Source organism: Melampsora larici-populina, assembly GCF_000204055.1.
Source record: "Melampsora larici-populina 98AG31 unplaced genomic scaffold MELLAscaffold_9, whole genome shotgun sequence".
In the NCBI taxonomy this organism is placed as follows: domain Eukaryota; kingdom Fungi; phylum Basidiomycota; class Pucciniomycetes; order Pucciniales; family Melampsoraceae; genus Melampsora; species Melampsora laricis-populina.
The window spans coordinates 1,546,920-1,565,450 of NW_006768773.1; the positions used below are offsets into that span (position 1 = coordinate 1,546,920).

At 41.0% G+C, this 18,531-nt stretch overlaps 6 protein-coding genes across 6 annotated transcripts; 5 read left to right on the plus strand and 1 right to left on the minus strand.

The window, feature by feature from the left end:
* Positions 1 to 2,579: 2,579 nt before the first annotated feature.
* Positions 2,580 to 5,643, plus strand: MELLADRAFT_34533 (uncharacterized protein; the record flags this gene model as incomplete). The annotated part of the gene is made up of 11 exons (XM_007407456.1): positions 2,580 to 2,657; positions 2,794 to 2,991; positions 3,052 to 3,230; positions 3,300 to 3,466; positions 3,528 to 3,768; positions 3,879 to 3,960; positions 4,041 to 4,177; positions 4,243 to 4,466; positions 4,569 to 4,760; positions 4,826 to 5,004; positions 5,071 to 5,643. Coding segments are annotated over 11 exons (2,250 nt in total), but the record flags the coding sequence as incomplete, so codon positions are not given.
* Positions 5,644 to 6,728: 1,085 nt separating this feature from the next.
* On the plus strand, positions 6,729 to 7,035 carry MELLADRAFT_30715 (uncharacterized protein; the record flags this gene model as incomplete). The annotated part of the gene is made up of 2 exons (XM_007407457.1): positions 6,729 to 6,774; positions 6,848 to 7,035. Coding segments are annotated over 2 exons (234 nt in total), but the record flags the coding sequence as incomplete, so codon positions are not given.
* A 1,007-nt stretch (positions 7,036 to 8,042) lies between these two features.
* Positions 8,043 to 9,704, plus strand: MELLADRAFT_61416 (uncharacterized protein; the record flags this gene model as incomplete). Its single annotated transcript, XM_007407458.1, has 5 exons — positions 8,043 to 8,577; positions 8,607 to 8,735; positions 8,820 to 8,977; positions 9,179 to 9,500; positions 9,544 to 9,704. 5 exons carry the CDS (start codon positions 8,043 to 8,045, stop codon positions 9,702 to 9,704), a joined length of 1,305 nt encoding a protein of 434 aa, XP_007407520.1.
* A 3,254-nt stretch (positions 9,705 to 12,958) lies between these two features.
* Positions 12,959 to 13,631, plus strand: MELLADRAFT_104472 (uncharacterized protein; the record flags this gene model as incomplete). The annotated part of the gene is made up of 2 exons (XM_007407459.1): positions 12,959 to 13,391; positions 13,480 to 13,631. 2 exons carry the CDS (start codon positions 12,959 to 12,961, stop codon positions 13,629 to 13,631), a joined length of 585 nt encoding a protein of 194 aa, XP_007407521.1.
* A 265-nt stretch (positions 13,632 to 13,896) lies between these two features.
* MELLADRAFT_104473 (uncharacterized protein) lies at positions 13,897 to 14,994 on the plus strand (the record flags this gene model as incomplete). The annotated part of the gene is made up of 4 exons (XM_007407460.1): positions 13,897 to 14,124; positions 14,198 to 14,362; positions 14,435 to 14,769; positions 14,874 to 14,994. The coding sequence occupies 4 exons, from the start codon at positions 13,897 to 13,899 to the stop codon at positions 14,992 to 14,994; spliced, it is 849 nt and encodes a 282-aa protein (XP_007407522.1).
* A 1,267-nt stretch (positions 14,995 to 16,261) lies between these two features.
* On the minus strand, positions 16,262 to 18,305 carry MELLADRAFT_104474 (uncharacterized protein; the record flags this gene model as incomplete). The annotated part of the gene is made up of 8 exons (XM_007407522.1): positions 16,262 to 16,350; positions 16,453 to 16,600; positions 16,694 to 16,799; positions 16,961 to 17,201; positions 17,269 to 17,472; positions 17,659 to 17,721; positions 17,808 to 17,998; positions 18,160 to 18,305. 8 exons carry the CDS (start codon positions 18,303 to 18,305, stop codon positions 16,262 to 16,264), a joined length of 1,188 nt encoding a protein of 395 aa, XP_007407584.1.
* Positions 18,306 to 18,531: the final 226 nt, after the last annotated feature.

Genomic DNA, 18,531 nt, shown 5'->3' on the forward strand with positions numbered 1-18,531 from the left:
CCACCAACGGATTGCCATGCTTTCCAAGCACCAGTGTCGTTATCATTTCTACTATCACCCCAATGGTGACCCAAGATACCTTGAGCCATGTTCCATGTGATATGCACAACACCTGGAATAGTCAGCACACTTGACAAGCCTCCTGCCACCGTCCCCGCTGGAGCCCTTTTCTTACGCAGACTTTCAATGTTTTGACACGTTCCTAGGTCACCCTCAAAGATTTGAAGTGATTTTGCCATTTCTTCACGTGTTAGGCCAAACTGTTCCGCTAGCTCTTCAAAAACTTGCCCGACTCCATTTGCTGAGTTATCGGCGGCGTCCATCAAGCTCAAGAGGAATAGATTACGATTGTCAGGAGGTATTAAGTCCACCGCTGGGGGAGATGTTGACAGGCGAGTGGATGGGCCTTTCCCAGTTTCAATTATGTATTTGTACATAGCAGTAGCAAGCTGACTTTTCAAAGTCAGCTTCCATTGGATGAGATCATTTGATTTTGCACGGAAAATATCAAACTGAACCGGAGTTTTTTGAGCTGCTGCAATGGCCTGGTGGTAATTTTGAAGGTGATCATTTGCACTTGAATTGCATACATCATTTTTCAGATACTCGGGTAGGAACTGAATATACCCCCAAGTTCTGTGGAATAGCCGAGACGTCGCCTCCACTCGAGTGTGGTGGACCCTTTGAAGGATATCAAAATTGTCCATGCACACAATCGGACTAATACTGTAACTTTTGGACATTATTGCTCGGAGAGATGCCTCTCTGGTAGTGCGTAGATGTTTCATGGCGAGTAAGGCAGTTTGGCGACAGCTCGATAGACCGATCGTGTTCAGGTATTTAAAGACCCTGCTAGAGACCCCGCATGCCAAGAAGGTTAACGCGTTATGTAACTGTAGAGCGTTATCACGGTAATTCGAAAGAAACGAGACCATCCCACATATGGTCGTCGCCACCTGTGGATAATACCCAAACAGTAAGAACTACGGATGAGGATCACATCCAATAAAATGACCTACCTCGGTGGCCCGATTCCTTTGGGCCTCTGCTTTGTCTTCAGGAATATACACTATTCCGTCATCGTGTCGAGCTTCTTCCTCGTCGCAAGTCTCGTCCATAGGATTGATTGTTTCCGCATTCGCTTGGTTTTTTTTCGTGATCGCATCTTTGTCATCGAGTGTGACATCATCGTGTGTCGCGCCCGTCATCAGTTCTTCGCGGTTGTTTGCCCTGGCGGATAGTTGGTGATACAGAAGATTCCACAGGAAAGGCATCGAGTTCTTGATGGACTCGTTGCGTTTCTCTAGCTCCTCGAGCTTGAAAAAATTTGTCGTAATTTTTTGAGAGCTGTAAAACTTTCTTGGTTTTGACCAGACTTCTTTCTTGATTTGCTCCTGCGCCTGCAATGATCCAAAAATCATTGTCAATCAGATGATATATAACATGAAAAGATAGATATTGACCTCATTCAAGATAAACGAGGACCAAGCAGCCTCCCCAAATTCACTATTGTGCAATAGTTTCTTAATCGCGTACAAAATTTGCAATGTTGAAGGAAAACCTCGCTCACTTCCCCAGTATCGTCGAGATTCTTTCAGGGATGGGTTATCCGAAGTCAGGAGAGAATTGAACACCTCCTTTGGTGTAACATTCTCTGCCTTCAATGCGGCACATAATTGCACGGCAAGGCCATCGATAAACGGGCGCGTTCGGATTGTGTTATGCTGGGTATGCTGAGCTTCCATGATTCTTCTTACGCGGTTTTTTTGGGAGGTTTGTTTGCCTTTCAAGGTTCTTTGTTTCAAAGCACCACACCATCTTTTCTCTATTACTTTTCTCAAATCTTTTGGTGTTTCAACATCTGTACCTTCTTTTCGCATTTTGTGGTTGGACGGAAACTTAACCTGGAGGTCCTTTACGGTTTTTACCGGGGCAAAACCTCCGTGGATTTTTGGCATGAATTTGGTAGTTTGTGACCAAATGACTTTTCCAGCCTTTTCGGCTGAAACAGGCGGTTACACAATCCAGCAATCTGGAAACTTGATTTGCATCGCTTACTTCCAGCGAATATTCATAAGACTGGTACGAGGTTGTGTAGCATTGCTAGGAGAATCACATACTCGAAGGACACGAAATCCTCCGGTGAGGATTCGAGGAGAACTCCAGAAAAGTACATAAGAGTACTTAATTTCTGGAGCTCACACGCCAAAAAACGCGAGTCAGTTTTAAGCCCCTCTCTCGACTACTCGCTCGTCCGAGAGGGGCTTAGTTAAGCTTACCGAACTCACCTTGATCACCTGACCGGGTAGCGTGATTCTTGGACGGTTGATGGAGCAGGGCCGGGTACAAAATTTCACAATCCACGCCAAAATATCCTGAGCTGATGGTCATCCATGACCAAATCCCACGAAGACTTCTACATACACACTCAATATATACTTTCCTAGCGTTCTACATTGGTTGAAACGGACAACCAAATGAAAAACTTTTGTAGGTAACGAGAATAATGAAAGTAAGGACCTTCAAAACTTTTGAGGTCGCGTTGTTATCTTTTGCCTGACACCTTGTATCTTCCTGCTCAGGTATTGTGTGTGGCGGAGAAACCCTCGATAGCTCGAGCAATCACAGAGATATTGTCTAGCAATCAATTTCAAACCGTGAGAACGATTTGGTCACCACCTCACCCGTCCGAACTTGTCCCGCACGCTTTACTAGGAAGATGCCCAAGTGAAGCACTTGAACTGACATTTGGGAAACTGCAACACATTCTTCTTTTGCTTGGGTCATCAAAAGCGACAATCGCCAAATAAATATGTCAAAAACTTTGACTTCACTTATCGTCTTCCTCCTTCGACTCAGCAAATCAGCTTTACCGTCACTTCGGTCTTGGGCCATTTAACTCAGTCTGACTTCGATGCACATCACAAGAAATGGTCAAATTGTGACCCTTTCGCCTTGTTCGACGCGCCAATCGAGCGTTTTGTCACCCCTGTGCGTGAAATGGATTACGCGCCTTCCCTTGTCCTCATGATCTGACCATCTCGAATTCAGGAGCATAAAGGTATCGAACGTAATCTGCAGGCCGAAGCTCGAGGATCCGATCGATTGATGATATGGACAGATTGTGATAGAGAAGGCGAACACATCGGTTCTGAGATCAAGTCCGTATGTCTGAAGGCCAACCGGAACCTTACTGTCTCTCGGGCTCGCTTCAGTGCGATCATCCCTGCGTGCGTATCAAGTTTCCCCTTCGCGATACTTCACTGTCAATTGAAACATGATGCTGTACTTGAAATTAGGCAAATTCATAACGCTTGTAGGACTGCTGGCGAACTGGACATGAAACAAGCCAATGCTGTGGAAACCAGAATGGAACTGGACCTTCGAATTGGTGCTGCCTTGACAAGGCAACAGACGCTTGGCCTCCAACCCCGTTTTCCACAGATCGAGACTGTCATCAGCTATGGTATGTTCTATGTTATCCTTCGAATCATTTGCATCTTTTTGGTTAACATTTATCTCCATAGGCCCTTGTCAGTTTCCTACTCTAGGATTCGTTGTCGATCAATATGACAAGGTCGCAGCATTTGTACCTGAAACTTTTTGGTATATCCATGTGACCTTGGAGCGCGAAAATGTTTCCGTCGAATTCAAGTGGAAGCGGAACCGGCTGTTTGATCACCATACTGCCTTTGCACTCTATGAGATGTGCGCTGACGAGCCCGAAGCTACCATTCAAAATGTAGCGGTCAAGCCTGCCACCAAATGGTGGGTTAATTGCGCCGGCGTCTACCGTTGTGCTCGTCAAGAACCTCGAAGCTCTCATGCTCATCATGGGAGTTGTGCAAGCTGACAACTCACTCTTGGTCCTGATTTAGGAAACCGCTACCGCTGACAACGGTCGAACTTCAAAAAACAGGTTCACGGTTGTTACACCTGACACCAAAGACAATTTTGGATGTAAGATCTATACGTAAATCTGACCTTTACTTTCTTGGTGACCTGGTCCCTATCTATGCAATCCACTTCCCTTTTTACAGATCGCCGAAAAACTGTATATCAGAGGTCTAGTCAGCTATCCAAGGACTGAGACCGATCAATTTGATCCCGCATTTGATCATCAGGCTTTGATTGAAAAACAAATTAATGACGCTTCATGGGGTGGGTTCGCATCCAGGTGAGCGATTTCTGCCTGTCATCCTGAGCTAAGCAATAGCTGATGCCACACTTGAATCCTATCAGACTAAAAAATGAAGGTGCTTTTCAGCTGCCACGAAACGGGAAGAAGAACGACAAAGCACATCCACCCATTCACCCTACTGCACACGCAAATGATTTGGCAAGTGATGAAAAACGGGTGTACGAGCTCATCACGAGGCGTTACCTCGCATGTTGTTCCAAAAATGCTATCGGCAAGACTACCACTATCGACGTACTAATTGCAGAAGAAGAGTTCACCGCGACCGGTGCGTTCACCATGTTAAATACTCTAGCTGCTGGACGCAATGAAGTAGTCGAGGGCATCCAATGATGGGCATTGACTCACCAGCCTTACGTTCGGACTGCAGGTCTCGTCATTCTTGAGCGAAATTATTTGGAAGTATATATCTATGATAAATGGAGTGGAAATACCTTGCCTGATTTTCAAGTGGGTGAAAAATTCCTGCCTAGTGTTTGTGAATTGAATGAAGGCACTACGACTCGTCCCAACCTATTGACTGAGGCCGATCTTGTCGGGCTGATGGACAAAAATGGAATTGGTATAGCTTCCGGACTTGTTCTTTTTCTCAGAAGCTTATTGCTCATGTATATCACGATCTATTAGGTACCGATGCGACCATTGCTGAACATATTGCTAGAATAATCGATCGTAGTTATGTCTTCAAGTCTAGAGAAGGCAATGTGCAATATTTGCTTCCATCTACTCTAGGCATTGGGCTGGTGGAAGGATACAATGCGATCGGATTAGACAAGTCGTTGAGTAAACCGCAGTTGAGGCGTGAGGTCAGCAAAGCTTTTGTCCGTTTGTTTTCTTAAGCTTTCAAACTGATTATGTTATAATTCATACAGACCGAACATCGCATGTCACAGATTTGCGAGGGATCTAAATCCAAACATGAAGTCTTGCATCAGACCATTGAGGAGTATCGCGAAGTTTTTATGCGATCGAAACTTGCATTTAATCTTATAGCGGCGACGGTAGGAAAATATATGAATCCACCCGACGATGCGGACGGGGATGATCACGATGATCATGATGGAAATGATGGAAATGAGGGAGGTGGTCGCGGTGGTCGCCGCGGCCGCGGGGCTGATAATAATCGACGGGGAAATCGGAGAGGCGGGGGGGCAGGTCGGGGAGGTGCAGCCGCCGCAGGTAATAGAAGTACTGACGACGACAGTGAAGGTGACGGCCGACCTGGGGGTGGTCGCGGTAATGGTCGCGGCGGTACTGGAACGCGTGGTTCTAGGGCAACAACGCGAAAGACCACCACAGCTCGAGCTTCCAAAGCCAACACGGGAAAAGGTCGCGCTGATACGGAAGAACAGGGTGATAGCATGGCTCGATGGACCTCTCAAAAACCATGTCCTCCATATACTAAGTATCGTATCCTTGCAATTCATGTTTTCAGCCGAGCATGAGAAACCCAGTTGCCGATGTGGAGAGGAAGTCGTTGAACGCACCGTCTCCAAGGAAGGGCCCAATAAGTCAGTTTTCCCACTGTTCACATGCCACGAGTCCAGCGCTCATCAAAAAATGCATCTTCTTCAGAGGTCGCAAATTCTATGCGTGTCCTAAACCACCGAACGAGAACAGTTGTGGCTTTCAAGGCTGGTCGGATGAAGCAGCTGCTCAGAATCGCCCGAGTGGCTCCACTGTCAAAGCCCAGACGGGTCAAGGTCGTGCTTTTGCGGAAGAACAAGGTGATAGCATAGCTCAATTGACCTCCCATATGACGTAACCTTCATTCACTAAGTCGGCCCATAATTACAATTGATATCTTCAGTCGGTCAGGATAAACCCACTTGCCGATGTGGAGGGGAAGTCGTTGAGCGAACAGTCTCCAAAGAAGGACCCAATAAGTATGTTGTCTCACAATATCGGAAATATTGATCATGCGCTGACAATGAAACTCGATTTCTTCAGAGGTCGTAAGTTCTATGCATGTCCCAAACCTCAGAACGAGAACAGCTGTGGTTTTCAGGGCTGGGCAGATGAAGTAGGTATTCAAAGTAATTCCAGTGGCCAGAATGGACTGCTCGGTAAGCGGCCACCCACTGGATCCGTGAGTGTAAGTTTGAGTCAATCGGTGAAACAGTATGGTCTTTACATTTACCTACGCTCGCCCGTATGACTGTCATGAATTTAGGAGCGCTCCTCCAGCCGGCCTCGGATGACACCTTCATCTAATGCTCGGGAAGAAATCCGGTGTGAATGTAATCTGGAAGCCAACCGAAAGACCGTAGGAAAAGATGGTGAGGATCCCTTGAATCGTGTCCCTCATGTAACAGCTTCTTACCCTCGAGGATGAGGAAGGGGGATCATCCAGATGGCCAATTTAAATGTATTCTCTATCGCACGATGATCAGGTCCAAACAAAGGACGTGTGTTTTGGTGTTGCAGTAAGGTAGCAAAGGCTGCTCAATGCAAATTCTTCAAGTGGGAGGACGAAATGGGTCATGATTCTGCCCCAGTCGCTGGTCCTTCTAGAACAAACAGAACAGGAAGCGACCAAGTCTGTTTCAAATGTGGAGAGTCGGGGCACTGGAGTAGTAAGTCGGATGACATTCAATTGCCATGCCTCGTAGCTCAATACGGCTCCTATCTATTGTCTATCCATATCAGGTGCATGTACAAATCCATCAGGTCAACAAAGGTCGAACGTACAGAATTCAAATTACACTTGCTTCAGCTGCAATCAGCCTGGTCATCTTTCAACAAGCTGTCCACAAAGAAACAGCGGTAGTGCTCAGGAATCACGCGGGGCGAACGGAGGCGGTGAATGTTATCAATGTGGTCAAACCGGTTCGTATTTTTAGAAGCTATGTGCAAAATACAACTTTTCTCAAACCGAGGTCATGTGTGAATAGGCCATTGGTCAAGTGCTTGTCCGCAAGGCAACAGTACTTCGACACGCGGAGCTCCTCGTGGTGCAAGCAGGGGAGTTGGCAAACGAGGGCGCGCACGAGGGCGAGGGAGTGGTCGAAGTCGGGGAACCGGCAAGTCGAGGAAGGGTAGTAATTTTGATACTGTGGACGAATATGGTTGATATCCAGTATGGTTAGTTTACTTTCATACAATGCCTAGGTGATTGATTTGTTTGTCGTAACGAGCTTGTTCTACAAAATTTGTCTTTCTTGATTTTCAATTTGTCTGGGTACTTTTGAAGACCAGTTGTTTGTAAAATTCGTGATGTATACATTCTTAGGGGAACTGATCACACTCTCCACCCTAGCTTTTGTCTGAGGTAATTGGCCGATTGCCTTGTGAACTGGTATGACACAGCTGGGAGTCCTTTGCCCTTACGATCTTTAATTCAGCGGAAATAAATGACAGCCACAAGATTGACTCCTAGTGATGATCAGAACGTACCTTCTGTCACTGTTACAATTGTTGGCTACATCAGGGCCTAGCATATATTGACACATTTTTCCGTTGTTGTGAAGGATACACTACAAAAACAGATTTTCCGCTGGGATTTTTGACTTCCTTTGAGGACAAACTCGTGGACATCACCCTGCCTCGATCGAGGTGACGATGTTACTTATCGAGTGTTCAGATGAGATGCCGTTTGTCTGGTAACGTCACCTGGAATTCAGCCGAATCACACGGTGAAGATCGGGCGTGACTTCTTATCATAACCGGGTGATCGAGATCATACTTGTCTGACTTTCAGACGACGCTGCGGCGTCGTAACTGCGCTGAGCAATTGTATGTGCATATCAAACATGTCGGATTGGGTGCTTTAAATCTGTCCCAGGCTTGCGGTCAACATGTGCATATTTTACATCTTTTTCTTCGTTTTTCACAGCTATCTGTGATGACCATGCTCAGCTCGTGGTCTCCCTTTCGTGGATCCATGCACCCAGGAGAGGTATATGGTCCCAGCACGGTAAACAAACATACTTTTGCGCCAATGAATAGGTCGAGTGAAACGCGAGCTGGACGTACACGTGCTACCTTATGGGGGATTGTAAAATTGTCAACTCCGCCTTCAGATCCAATACCACACTGTGATTTTTTTCGAGATAGCAAATTGGTCATGGAGAGCACTTCGCACATAGGAATCAAAGCATTATCTGAGAAAGTTTTGGTATTACTATCTACACTGACCTCATACCCAGAGTCTTGGCATAATTGGCTTGAACGGAATGATCAAATAGTGATCGAATGTCTAGACCTAGCTCAACAGGCTTTGGGCACCGAAATCGATTGGGAGATAGACAGACTTTGGGCCGTAGGGATCGTAGCAGCACTCACAACTAATGTACCCTCCTACTCAGACCGGCTGAGGGAAAGACTGAGCTCACTGTCTTGGACCAATCAAGTGACTGTCGAGATAGAGATGACCAAAGGTGTGTCACATTTCCATATCTGACAACAGCGCGATGTAGATTGAAAGATGAGCTCCACGTTCCGTTTGCGATTGTAGACTTCGAGGCGGCTACGACATACAGATACAAATGCTTGAGGCATAGAGGCAAGGACCACGAACCCGCAACACAATATGATGGTATGCGATTTACGGCTTGTGCGTGTGCGAGTTCAGTATGTGCACCTCTGACATGAAAACGCTACGGCCTGCTACGGCCCACAGGTGCAAAGGAGTGTCTGGAAAGGGCTGCGCTGTTTGCTCATTATGATGCCATCAGGGTAAAAAGACTACCTACAAGGGAGAGCAAAGTTTATGGGATTATCTCACAATATCTTCTGAGAAGCACTCTTCCTGAGGAGGAAGAGCAGGTCGAGAAGATTGTGGGGGAATTTCGAATCATGTTTCAAGAAATCCACCTTGGAGTTTGGGAGGGAAATTATACCACTGCAATCTTTCACCACCTATTAAGAAATTCATCCAAGACTCGGGAGAAATTGAGCAAAGTTTTAGAAAAGCAAGATGACTTTCGAGACTTTCACTTACCCTATGCAAAGCGGGACATAAATGAGCTTGTTTACAAGGACTCTAAGCACCTGTTCAACAAACCTTTGAAAGAAGACTTAACGGATCACAGAAGACCACCAAACATTGGGACTACACAATTTCTGCTAGAAAATTGTAAGAGGGCGCTATCAAACTTGATGTTTGACAAAGCAGCAGCTTTCTTGAAGCCCTTGATTTTACAAACTTTGATTCATCCGTGTTTGGAATTCGATGTGATGGAGTTCATGAACAGCATAAATGATGTTACACAAGCCGCTCAGGTTTGGTCAAAGTTATTTCCGAACTTGGTTCCAAAAGAAATCGGATTTGGGGAGTATCAATGGATTTTTGCACAAAAAAGTAGGTGACATCCTCAAACTTATGCTGGCTTATGTATGAACAGCTCAAATACCTTACTGGAATAAATATTCCAAGGATTTGGCAGAATCATTAGGTTCAATTGCCAAACCAAACGAGATTCTGATAGCCTTCTGTGGTCCAATTTACAGATCACACTCATCTACAAGCGGCTGGGAGGCAGATGTTAGCAATGAACATGGATAGCTCAAGTTCCAAGTCAATCAAAAAACTTGGAATCTTTCTAAAGGATGTTTCATGTGTACAAAGCCCAGTTCAAGATGAACAACTGGAAGAACAATTTGATCAAGTGGCCCAATTACTGAGGACCAATGATGATGAAAATATAGAGGTGTTTGTAATCAGTATAGAATTCATCATGCGGCTGATAGAGCATTTTGAGAGAGGGGCATTGGTATTCCTAGACCAGATGAATAAAAACGTAAGGTTTAGAAAAACAATTAAAGCTTGCACAACTCACATAAATAGTGTTGATATCAAATCCTGGTATCAAGAAAATAAGGCTTTTTGTTTAGTACACTCTAACTTTGAGAGATTCTCCCATAAAATTCTCCTGGTGAGTAACCATGATTCTCTTCCTGTTTCAACCAATGCCGATGATGTTGACAATTTGAATACTTAGATTCATGATAAACTTTGGGTGGATAAACCAAATACCATACATACAGACCTCACAATACAAGAGCAAGTGGGGTTCTTGAAAGATGATCCAATTCAACTGACACTTGTCATTGAGGGACATCACCTGGATTTTTCTCCAAAATTCCTGAATTCTGAACCTCTTCTTTCCCAAACAATTTAGACAGTATTTTTTATCTGTGGCATTGAATCAAGTGTTTTCTGGCTACCAAGATGAACCCATTCATACTCATATTTCTATTTCTATTTGGATCATCCTGTAATGGTTTGATAGGCTTGTGAGGGATCGGAAAAACAGGGTGTTCTTGAGGTAATCACAAGATTGCAACATGAGGAAACAGAAGGCCAAAATTTTCCTTCTATTCACACTAGAGTACACAAAGTAGATTACACAGTATAAACATGTACTTAGTATTTGAATTCATACACCACTCCTCCCTTTATGACTCAGCCCCATCTTGACAGGCCAGCTATTTTTCCACAGGTTAGCATTAAAACCCAGTGGCAAACAGCTTCACACTTTCTCTCATATTGTTCTTGTCTTAAAATAGTCTTTTTCATGATTGGGATATTTTTCATCAAACTCTCATACTAAATCTTGAGCATTCATTGAATTCTTTTCTGGCTCCCATGAATCCCAATTTGATGTGTATCCTTTCCAATTTACCAAGTATCCAATTCTTCTTCTGATATTTCTTTTGGTTGATATTCCAATTACTCCATATTATTCTTAATCTTGAATTTTGACTGTACAGGTGGTTCGTCATCCCCTTGTAAATTCTCTCAAAAGGTTGACATTGAAAAACAGATGTACTTCCTGCATTTCTTCTGGCAAAATCAATTTATATGCATTAATACTGATCTTTTTCTCTAATGTGTATGGACCACACCATCTATGAGAGAACTTAGCAGTAGGTCTTGTCATTGAGATGTGCTGGCTGCTCAACCAGACAAAGTCATGTTTTTCCATTGCAGAGCACTCAACACCTTCTTGTCAAATTGTTATTTCATTTCATCTTGTTCATTGCTTCAAGTAATCCATCATGAACTTTGTTGATTTGCTTGATTAATTCATCCAAAGATGGTGGCTTCTGTTCTAAGTTCCAAGTGCCTGTGAAGCTCAGATTGTGTCCATAATATGCTCTAAAAGGTGACATGCCAATTGAAATATGTAAGTTGTTTATATACAAGAATTCTGCTAGTGGTAATAAATTCTTCCTGAGCATTGTTCAAATTCTATCTTCCTGTCAGAATTTTTAACCACCAAACCATGTGTCATTGCTGCTGCAACCTCCTTGGCAGATGATTTCAGCACATTATATTTTCACTCTAGCACTCAATTGGATCTTATACAATTGTTAACAATGCCATTAAAGCAAATTCATTATTGTGGATACAGTTATGTTGTTGAGGAATTCAGATGTTGCAAAGGGCCTTTGTAACAGTACTATACTTTAAATTCAAACACACATTTTGCAATGCCAAGTTATAACTGGTCCAAGAAGCGGCAAGTTGGTTGCCATTCCGTAGATAAAAGTGAACCATGACGGTAAAGACCCCACCGTTCAAAGTTTCTTGATATCAGTTTCCAACGGCTCATGCTTTTTGTTTGACAATCAATAAAACATAAGGTCAAAGTCTTGAAAAGGTTGAAGTACAGTTGCCTACGCCAGTATTTACACATGGGCAACTTTATGTGGCTGTCGAGGAACAGCAATGGGCTGGGCTCAAGAGATTGAAAATACAAAACCAATAATATTTTGACCACCAAGCTTGGGCCCCTAGCTCAACAAAACATTTGTGACAAGGTTTTTTGAAACGACTGTATCTGGACTTTGGGGATCTAATCAGGCTGAAAAGTGCTGATAATTGGTAAGTGCCTCCTCCGCAGGCTCCAGAGGACACCTGCCAAATAAGAAGGGACCTGTTGTTAGGCTTTTCGCGTATCTCCTCGACAAGTGTGATATAACGGCACTCGAGCCCAGTCTGATTAGTAAGCAAGATTCTTGAAGTTCCACTAAGCTTCGCAAAGATTTTTTTATATCACACGTTCCCCGAATTTTGATATCCGGAAATGCTATTCTCATGTGAGCGATTAGGTCATCGATGTTCCTTCATTCGGGGTTGAAGGGGCCATGAAGGGTTGACCGGTCATTCGAAGTTCAAGGGAAATCTATCTCTTCGATGTTATTTTCAGCTTATCTGACATATCTTCATTCTGAAATCGGACTTGGTCAGGATGACTTGTTACTTCATGAACACATCAAATGAATCTCATGCGATGAGTACGCAGAGCTAGTGATAACACTTGGTGCCGCCGATCCCACTTTGCCACATCGATCCCTATATCAATCACGCAGAACCATAAGTCTATCACTCAGCTTGGCTATGACTTCTTTCCATAGAAATCCCTACGCGTGAGACCTAAACCCATCAGCTGCACGCAGTCAACACCAGTTGTCTTGATTGATCAAATCAGGTTCGATCATGTATGAGCGGTTGCACATCTCAGGGCAAGAGATATCTTTGCTTCATCGGCGCTACACATTTCACTCCCCTTAACTTTCTTCATCCCGAATTGACTCAAAGACGCAGCCAGAGGATCTATGGATTCAATGAAACTTTGGTATCTTCAAACCCCACAGCGCAAACCGTTCTTCTATTTTTTCCGCAATCAAACTTCAGCTCAGTGGTAATCGTTACCAGGTTAGCTTATAAGAACTTTGACCGATGACTCATCTCGGATCGAAGTCTAATCTTCTCACCACCTTTCTTATTCCTACTCAGTTACATTCTTCGAGATGATCCGACGCTCCAATCGGTTTTCTCAATTAATGTCAGGTGTAACATTCTTCTCACTTGGTCTTTCTATAGGATATCTATATAACCTTCAAAACCTCTATACATCTCCTCCAAGAGAAAACGTTTGTTTTCCTACTTCCAATACACCTATTTATAAAGGCTTAAATCTAATCTTACCATCGGTTCGTAATCTTGATGATTTAAATCATCAAAAGCAAGTCCTTTCAAATAATTTCTTAGGCAAACAAACCGAAAGATTCAAAACTTCTTGTGATCCATTGGATGATCCAGAAGATGATTTAATTAAATTTTATGGTAGAGATGTGATTATGATGGGAAGAGGTTATGAAGGAAGTGGAACCAGAACCCGAAGGTTTTTGAAATCTTTACAAGATGGAAAGACTGTCAAGGTAGGAGTGGTAGGTGGGAGTGGTAAGTTTGATTTGCCTATCCTCTTTCTTCATCAATTTCGTTCTTTTCAATCACTGAGTTTGTCTCTTTTTGGATTTTCTGCCAATAGTGTCGTTTGGCCATGGGATGTATAAGCATGGACCTGGGACAATATATTCTGAGCGTGTTCTAGACTGGATCAAAGCTACTTATCCCAACAACCCAAGTTCCAATCATGAGTTATTCAATGGAGCTGTACCAGGAAGCAGTGTTGTCAGTTGATCATTCGCGTCATCTGAGCAGTTCCTCACATTGACAAGATCATCTCCTTCATCACGATCAATAAAAGACATACTTCAGGTTCTGCTATCAGGAGCATATACCACTTGACCTTGACCTAATCATGGTAGAGTTTGATCTAAATAGTTGGCAGTTGAGTACTTGACCAAAATTATTCTCTTCCATCAAATTTTCAGGCTCATAAAGATTGATTTTCTTTAGTGATGATGATAACATCCTAGCACTCGATTCGCTGTACAGGTCACTAATGTCACTACCTAATCAACCAGCGATCTTTTATGTATCAGTGAATGCATTAAAGAATGGAGATATCGCTACTGGTTTTCCTACCACCCTTCCAGTTTCCCAATACTTTGATATTCCAGTCTTTAGTGTAAGAAATATGATCTTACCTTTACTAATGAAAGATCCAAGTCAGAAATCGATTTTAGGACTCTTTGGAAACCGATCAGAACCAGAAACGGAAGTAGATACCGTAAGTTTAGGTTGATCCTTTCTTCAAAATCAAGCCAAAAGAAAACATCTCAAAAAAAAATCATCTTTCACAGTTGCACATGAATTATAACGGTCACAAAGCAGTAGCAGATCTGATGATTTTGTATTTGAGAAAACAAACCTGTGAACTAAATCGTCGAGAACAATCACCACACACGTGGCAACATCCTAACAATGATCTATGGCCAGGTCCAGATTCTCTAGGTCAAGTACCCAGAGTAAGTAATCCACCGTAAGATGTCCAATCAAACATATCGAAATCTCACTAATTATCTTTTTCTGTTTTTCAGTTACGATTATTAGATCAATGGTCAACTGAACCATATCCAATCATCTCTCAACCAACTTGTTCAACCGTCCAATCCTCAACTCATCCCTTAAAACCCATCCGAATGACCGGAGGATTTCAACATGTGATCATCAATGATAAAAAGTTTTTTGCAACTGATCAAATTGATAGTCGAATCAAATTTAAAATTAAATTGATTGAAGGTCAAGTAGGAATCTTACATTGGGTTACACAAGATAAATCGTTTGGTGCAATGATTTGTAGTATAGATGGAGCTTGGTCTAATGATCAAAAATGGATTGATGGTTATTCTGATCATGGTATGCCTTACTTAGCGTAAGTCAACTTGTTTTACATATCCACCACTCCCATCTATAGTTATCAAACAATAGCAAAGATTGATGACCGTTTTTTTTTCTTCTGATGATGATCATTTTTAGATATTCTGGAATACTTTGGAAAAACCTTTCTCCTGGGTTTCATACTCTAGAATGTAAATCAACAAGAAATGAAAAGTTTGGAGGAGAAAAATTTAGATTAGTTGGATTAACTTATTCTTAAGAAGTATACATATATATACTAGATGAATTCATTAAGACAAACACAAGAAATCATAGATTTCTTTCTTTCTTGTTCAAAAACTAAACCAACAAACCAAATGAATTTAGAGAAAAAATCATCTTTCTTCAAGTTATTTTTTTTATCAAAATTCAAGAAAGTGATAAGTTTTTCTCTACACTTAACCTTTCATCTTGATGTGTAGATAGAAAGGATATACACACATATTCTCAGATCTTGCATGGAAATTCAAATACACCCAAAGTCACCAAGAAAAAAAAACAATCCTTAATTCAAATTCAAAAATGTTGCACCACCTGACAGTGACACCAACATGATCCTTGATATCATCTTTATAGGGTAGGGCTAAATATTTTAACAAAATTCATCACTGTCTGAAACTTATCTTGACCATCTTTCCCTGAGGAATAAATTGTTCTAAATAATCCTAGTACTTGCTCACATCTAATTAAAGTGTACATATTCTTGGATCACATTCTTCAAGTAAGTTCCAGTGGTAGTATGACTTCCATAAACAAGCTTATCCCAGCTCAGTCAAATTTACCCATAAAAATCTCCTCTGAAGTTACCCAAGTTTGATCTTTTCAAAATGAACTTGTCAAGAAGTGTAGTTTTGACTTGTCAACAAATATCCAATTTGCCTCATTACACTGAATAAACCATTTCAAAAAACTATAATTGTTTTTAATAATAAAACCCAACCATGAATTCCAAAAAAATTAAAAAAATCTTATAAAATCTTAAAGAGAAAAGTCAATGAATGAAGTTAACCAGTTTAGAAAAAAACCCTTATCAAAATAAAAAAGCTCACAACAACCAAAAAAAAAGAAAAAAAAATCAATTCAGAAATTAGATATAAAAATAGAGAAAGAGAGATAAAGTTGGTAAACAAAACAGATCAGATAAAAGGAGAAAAGAAAGATTGTAAAGATAAATTTCTCAAGTTTTCTCCAATTCAACCTACTACTCCATATATATATATATATATCAAAAACCAAAAACCAAAAACCAAAAGCTAAAGAGACGGAAGACCATATAATTAATAATAATAAATTAATAAAAAGAAAGATCAAATCAAATCAAATCTGTTCTGTTCTTTTCCAATTGAGAGAGAAAAAAAATCAATAAAAGATATTAAAGAAACAAACGATAACGTGTAAAAAGGATGGGAAAAAAGAAGGGTATAAATCAAGATTCTCCAAAAAGAGCACCACATTGAGAATCACGATTAATAAAAAAAGCAAGTCTTTCAAAGACGATGACCAGGTACACTGATGAAAATCGAACCCAAGACCACCACACCTAAAACACTCAAAATCGTCACCCAAATGGCTCTTCCTGAAAACCATCCCAAAAAAAAACAAGTAAAAAAAACCTAAAGTCAGAAAAAGAACCAACAACCCAAATGAAAAGCAAGAAATGAGTAAGAAAAACACAAACCTCTTAAAATCTTTTGAACATATTTCTCTTTAACACTAAGTGTTCTAAAAGGCGTCGTTTCCGACCGATTAAACAAAATCAAAATCGGATCTAAATCATAAAAATGTGAAACAATTCCCAGGATAGCAATCATAAAAGGAATCAAAATCTGATCAAACAAAAAAACCAAAAACCAAACCAGAAAGTCAATTTCAAGCAAAAAGCCAATCAAAGAAAGCCAAGAATGAATTAAAAAACGTACCCAGAATCGTTTAGATCTAGGTTGAGCGTCTAAGAAGATCATCGAAAACGCAATCGAAAGTCCGATCCAAAGGGTAAGTAAACCGACCGATAATCTAACCAAAGCACTTAAAGGAGTAAATTCCAAAAGCTTTTGATCTTAAAAACCTAGGAAATGTATCTTGTTCCATACTAAAGCAAACCAACGAAATATAAACACGAAAAAAAATACACGACATCAACTTTAATTCGAAAGGAATCGAAAAAAAAGAAAATCCTAATGACCAACCTTCTATAGATATATTCTTTTTGACTAACGAATAAATCGGGTATATTAGCCAAAAAATCCGATTCGAATTCATAATCTTCACTACCTGCATGAGGTAAGGTATTACTATTGATAGGAAAATCCAAGATCCTTAGAGCAGAAGGTAAATAGATTTCTTTTTCGGCTCCTGATAAAAGATAACGATAATAAATTCGTTCTGCAGAAGCGATTAGATCTGTACGAGTGATTGCAGAAGATCGAGCTAGAGATAGATGCATAGAGAAGAGTTAGGTTTGGAAAGATGGGATGGATGATGAGTGAGAACTTACGAATGACGGGTTGGGTTGGGTTCTTGAGATGAGATGTACCTGGACGAGAAAGTCCTCCAGATTTTCTTCGAGCGTCTTTTTCTTCATCTGGATTATCGTGAGGGAATAAAGCTCGAACGGCTGGTGAGACATGAGGTGCTAGTTGTGGTCCTGGAATTGGAGTTCTTGAGTTGGATAGACGAGAAGCACTACCGGATCTTCGAACTGATTAGAATAGAATGGATTTGAATTGATCCGGATAGGAGACGTTCGATTCGAAAGAAATGGATTTCGGAAAGGTGTAATCGATTCGATTTGAATGAAGATATAAAAAACGTCAAATGAGGTTTGTATCGAGATGAGTCAGTAAGATGGAAAAAAGGGTCTGGAATGAAGTTATGAGTGGATTACCTTTTGAAACTGGATCTCTAACAGGTTCAGATAAATGTTTACTTTGTCTAGAAATCCCATTAACTAAAAACCCAAAAGAAGTCAAGCAAATCGAAGATGAATCTCCAACCAAATCCAAAAATCGATCGCAAAAGAAAAAGAACACAAACTTTGATTATAAACACTACCACGCATCTTAGCTTTATCATAATAAGCAGGCCATTCATCTTTCAATAAGATTTGAGATTTTCTTAAATCCTTGAAATACGCTTTACATAAGTTTTCATGTTGTTGTGCATCTAACCAAAAATCTAATGAATCTTCTGCTCTTTCTCTTTGTAAGTATAAATAAAAACAATAACTGTTGAAAGTTGAATGTGAGTGTTTGATGATTCGATTTCAATTGGGTGGATATGGTTTGTTCGATTCGATTGGGTTTGGTTTTGAATAAAGATCGTTTGATTAGTTTTGAGTGATGAATGTCATTTTTTGAGAGAATGAAGAGTAGAAAAGAAACTTAACAGATCAACAGGTGGTCTAGTTTGTCTTGCTAGAACTTCTTGAAGAGTAGGTAATCTGTTTCTAGTCATTTTCTTTTGATTTGATGATTTAGTATTTGAATTAAGTTGAGAAGTGATGGTTTGTGGTCTTGGATTTGAAGTTGACATGATTGGATTGGATTGACTGATTTATGAAAATTGATTACTATGCTGTATTGTGTACCCTATCGGTTGGTTTTGGGTACATAGATCTTATCTTGATTGATTTGAATGCAGTAAGATGGTTTGTTAGAGAACTTGTAGTAATGACAGCTTTGAGAATAATGATAAATATAAAAGTGATTTTATTTTAAAGAAAAGTGTTGCGGATGAGGTTCGATTTAATTTTCTTTTT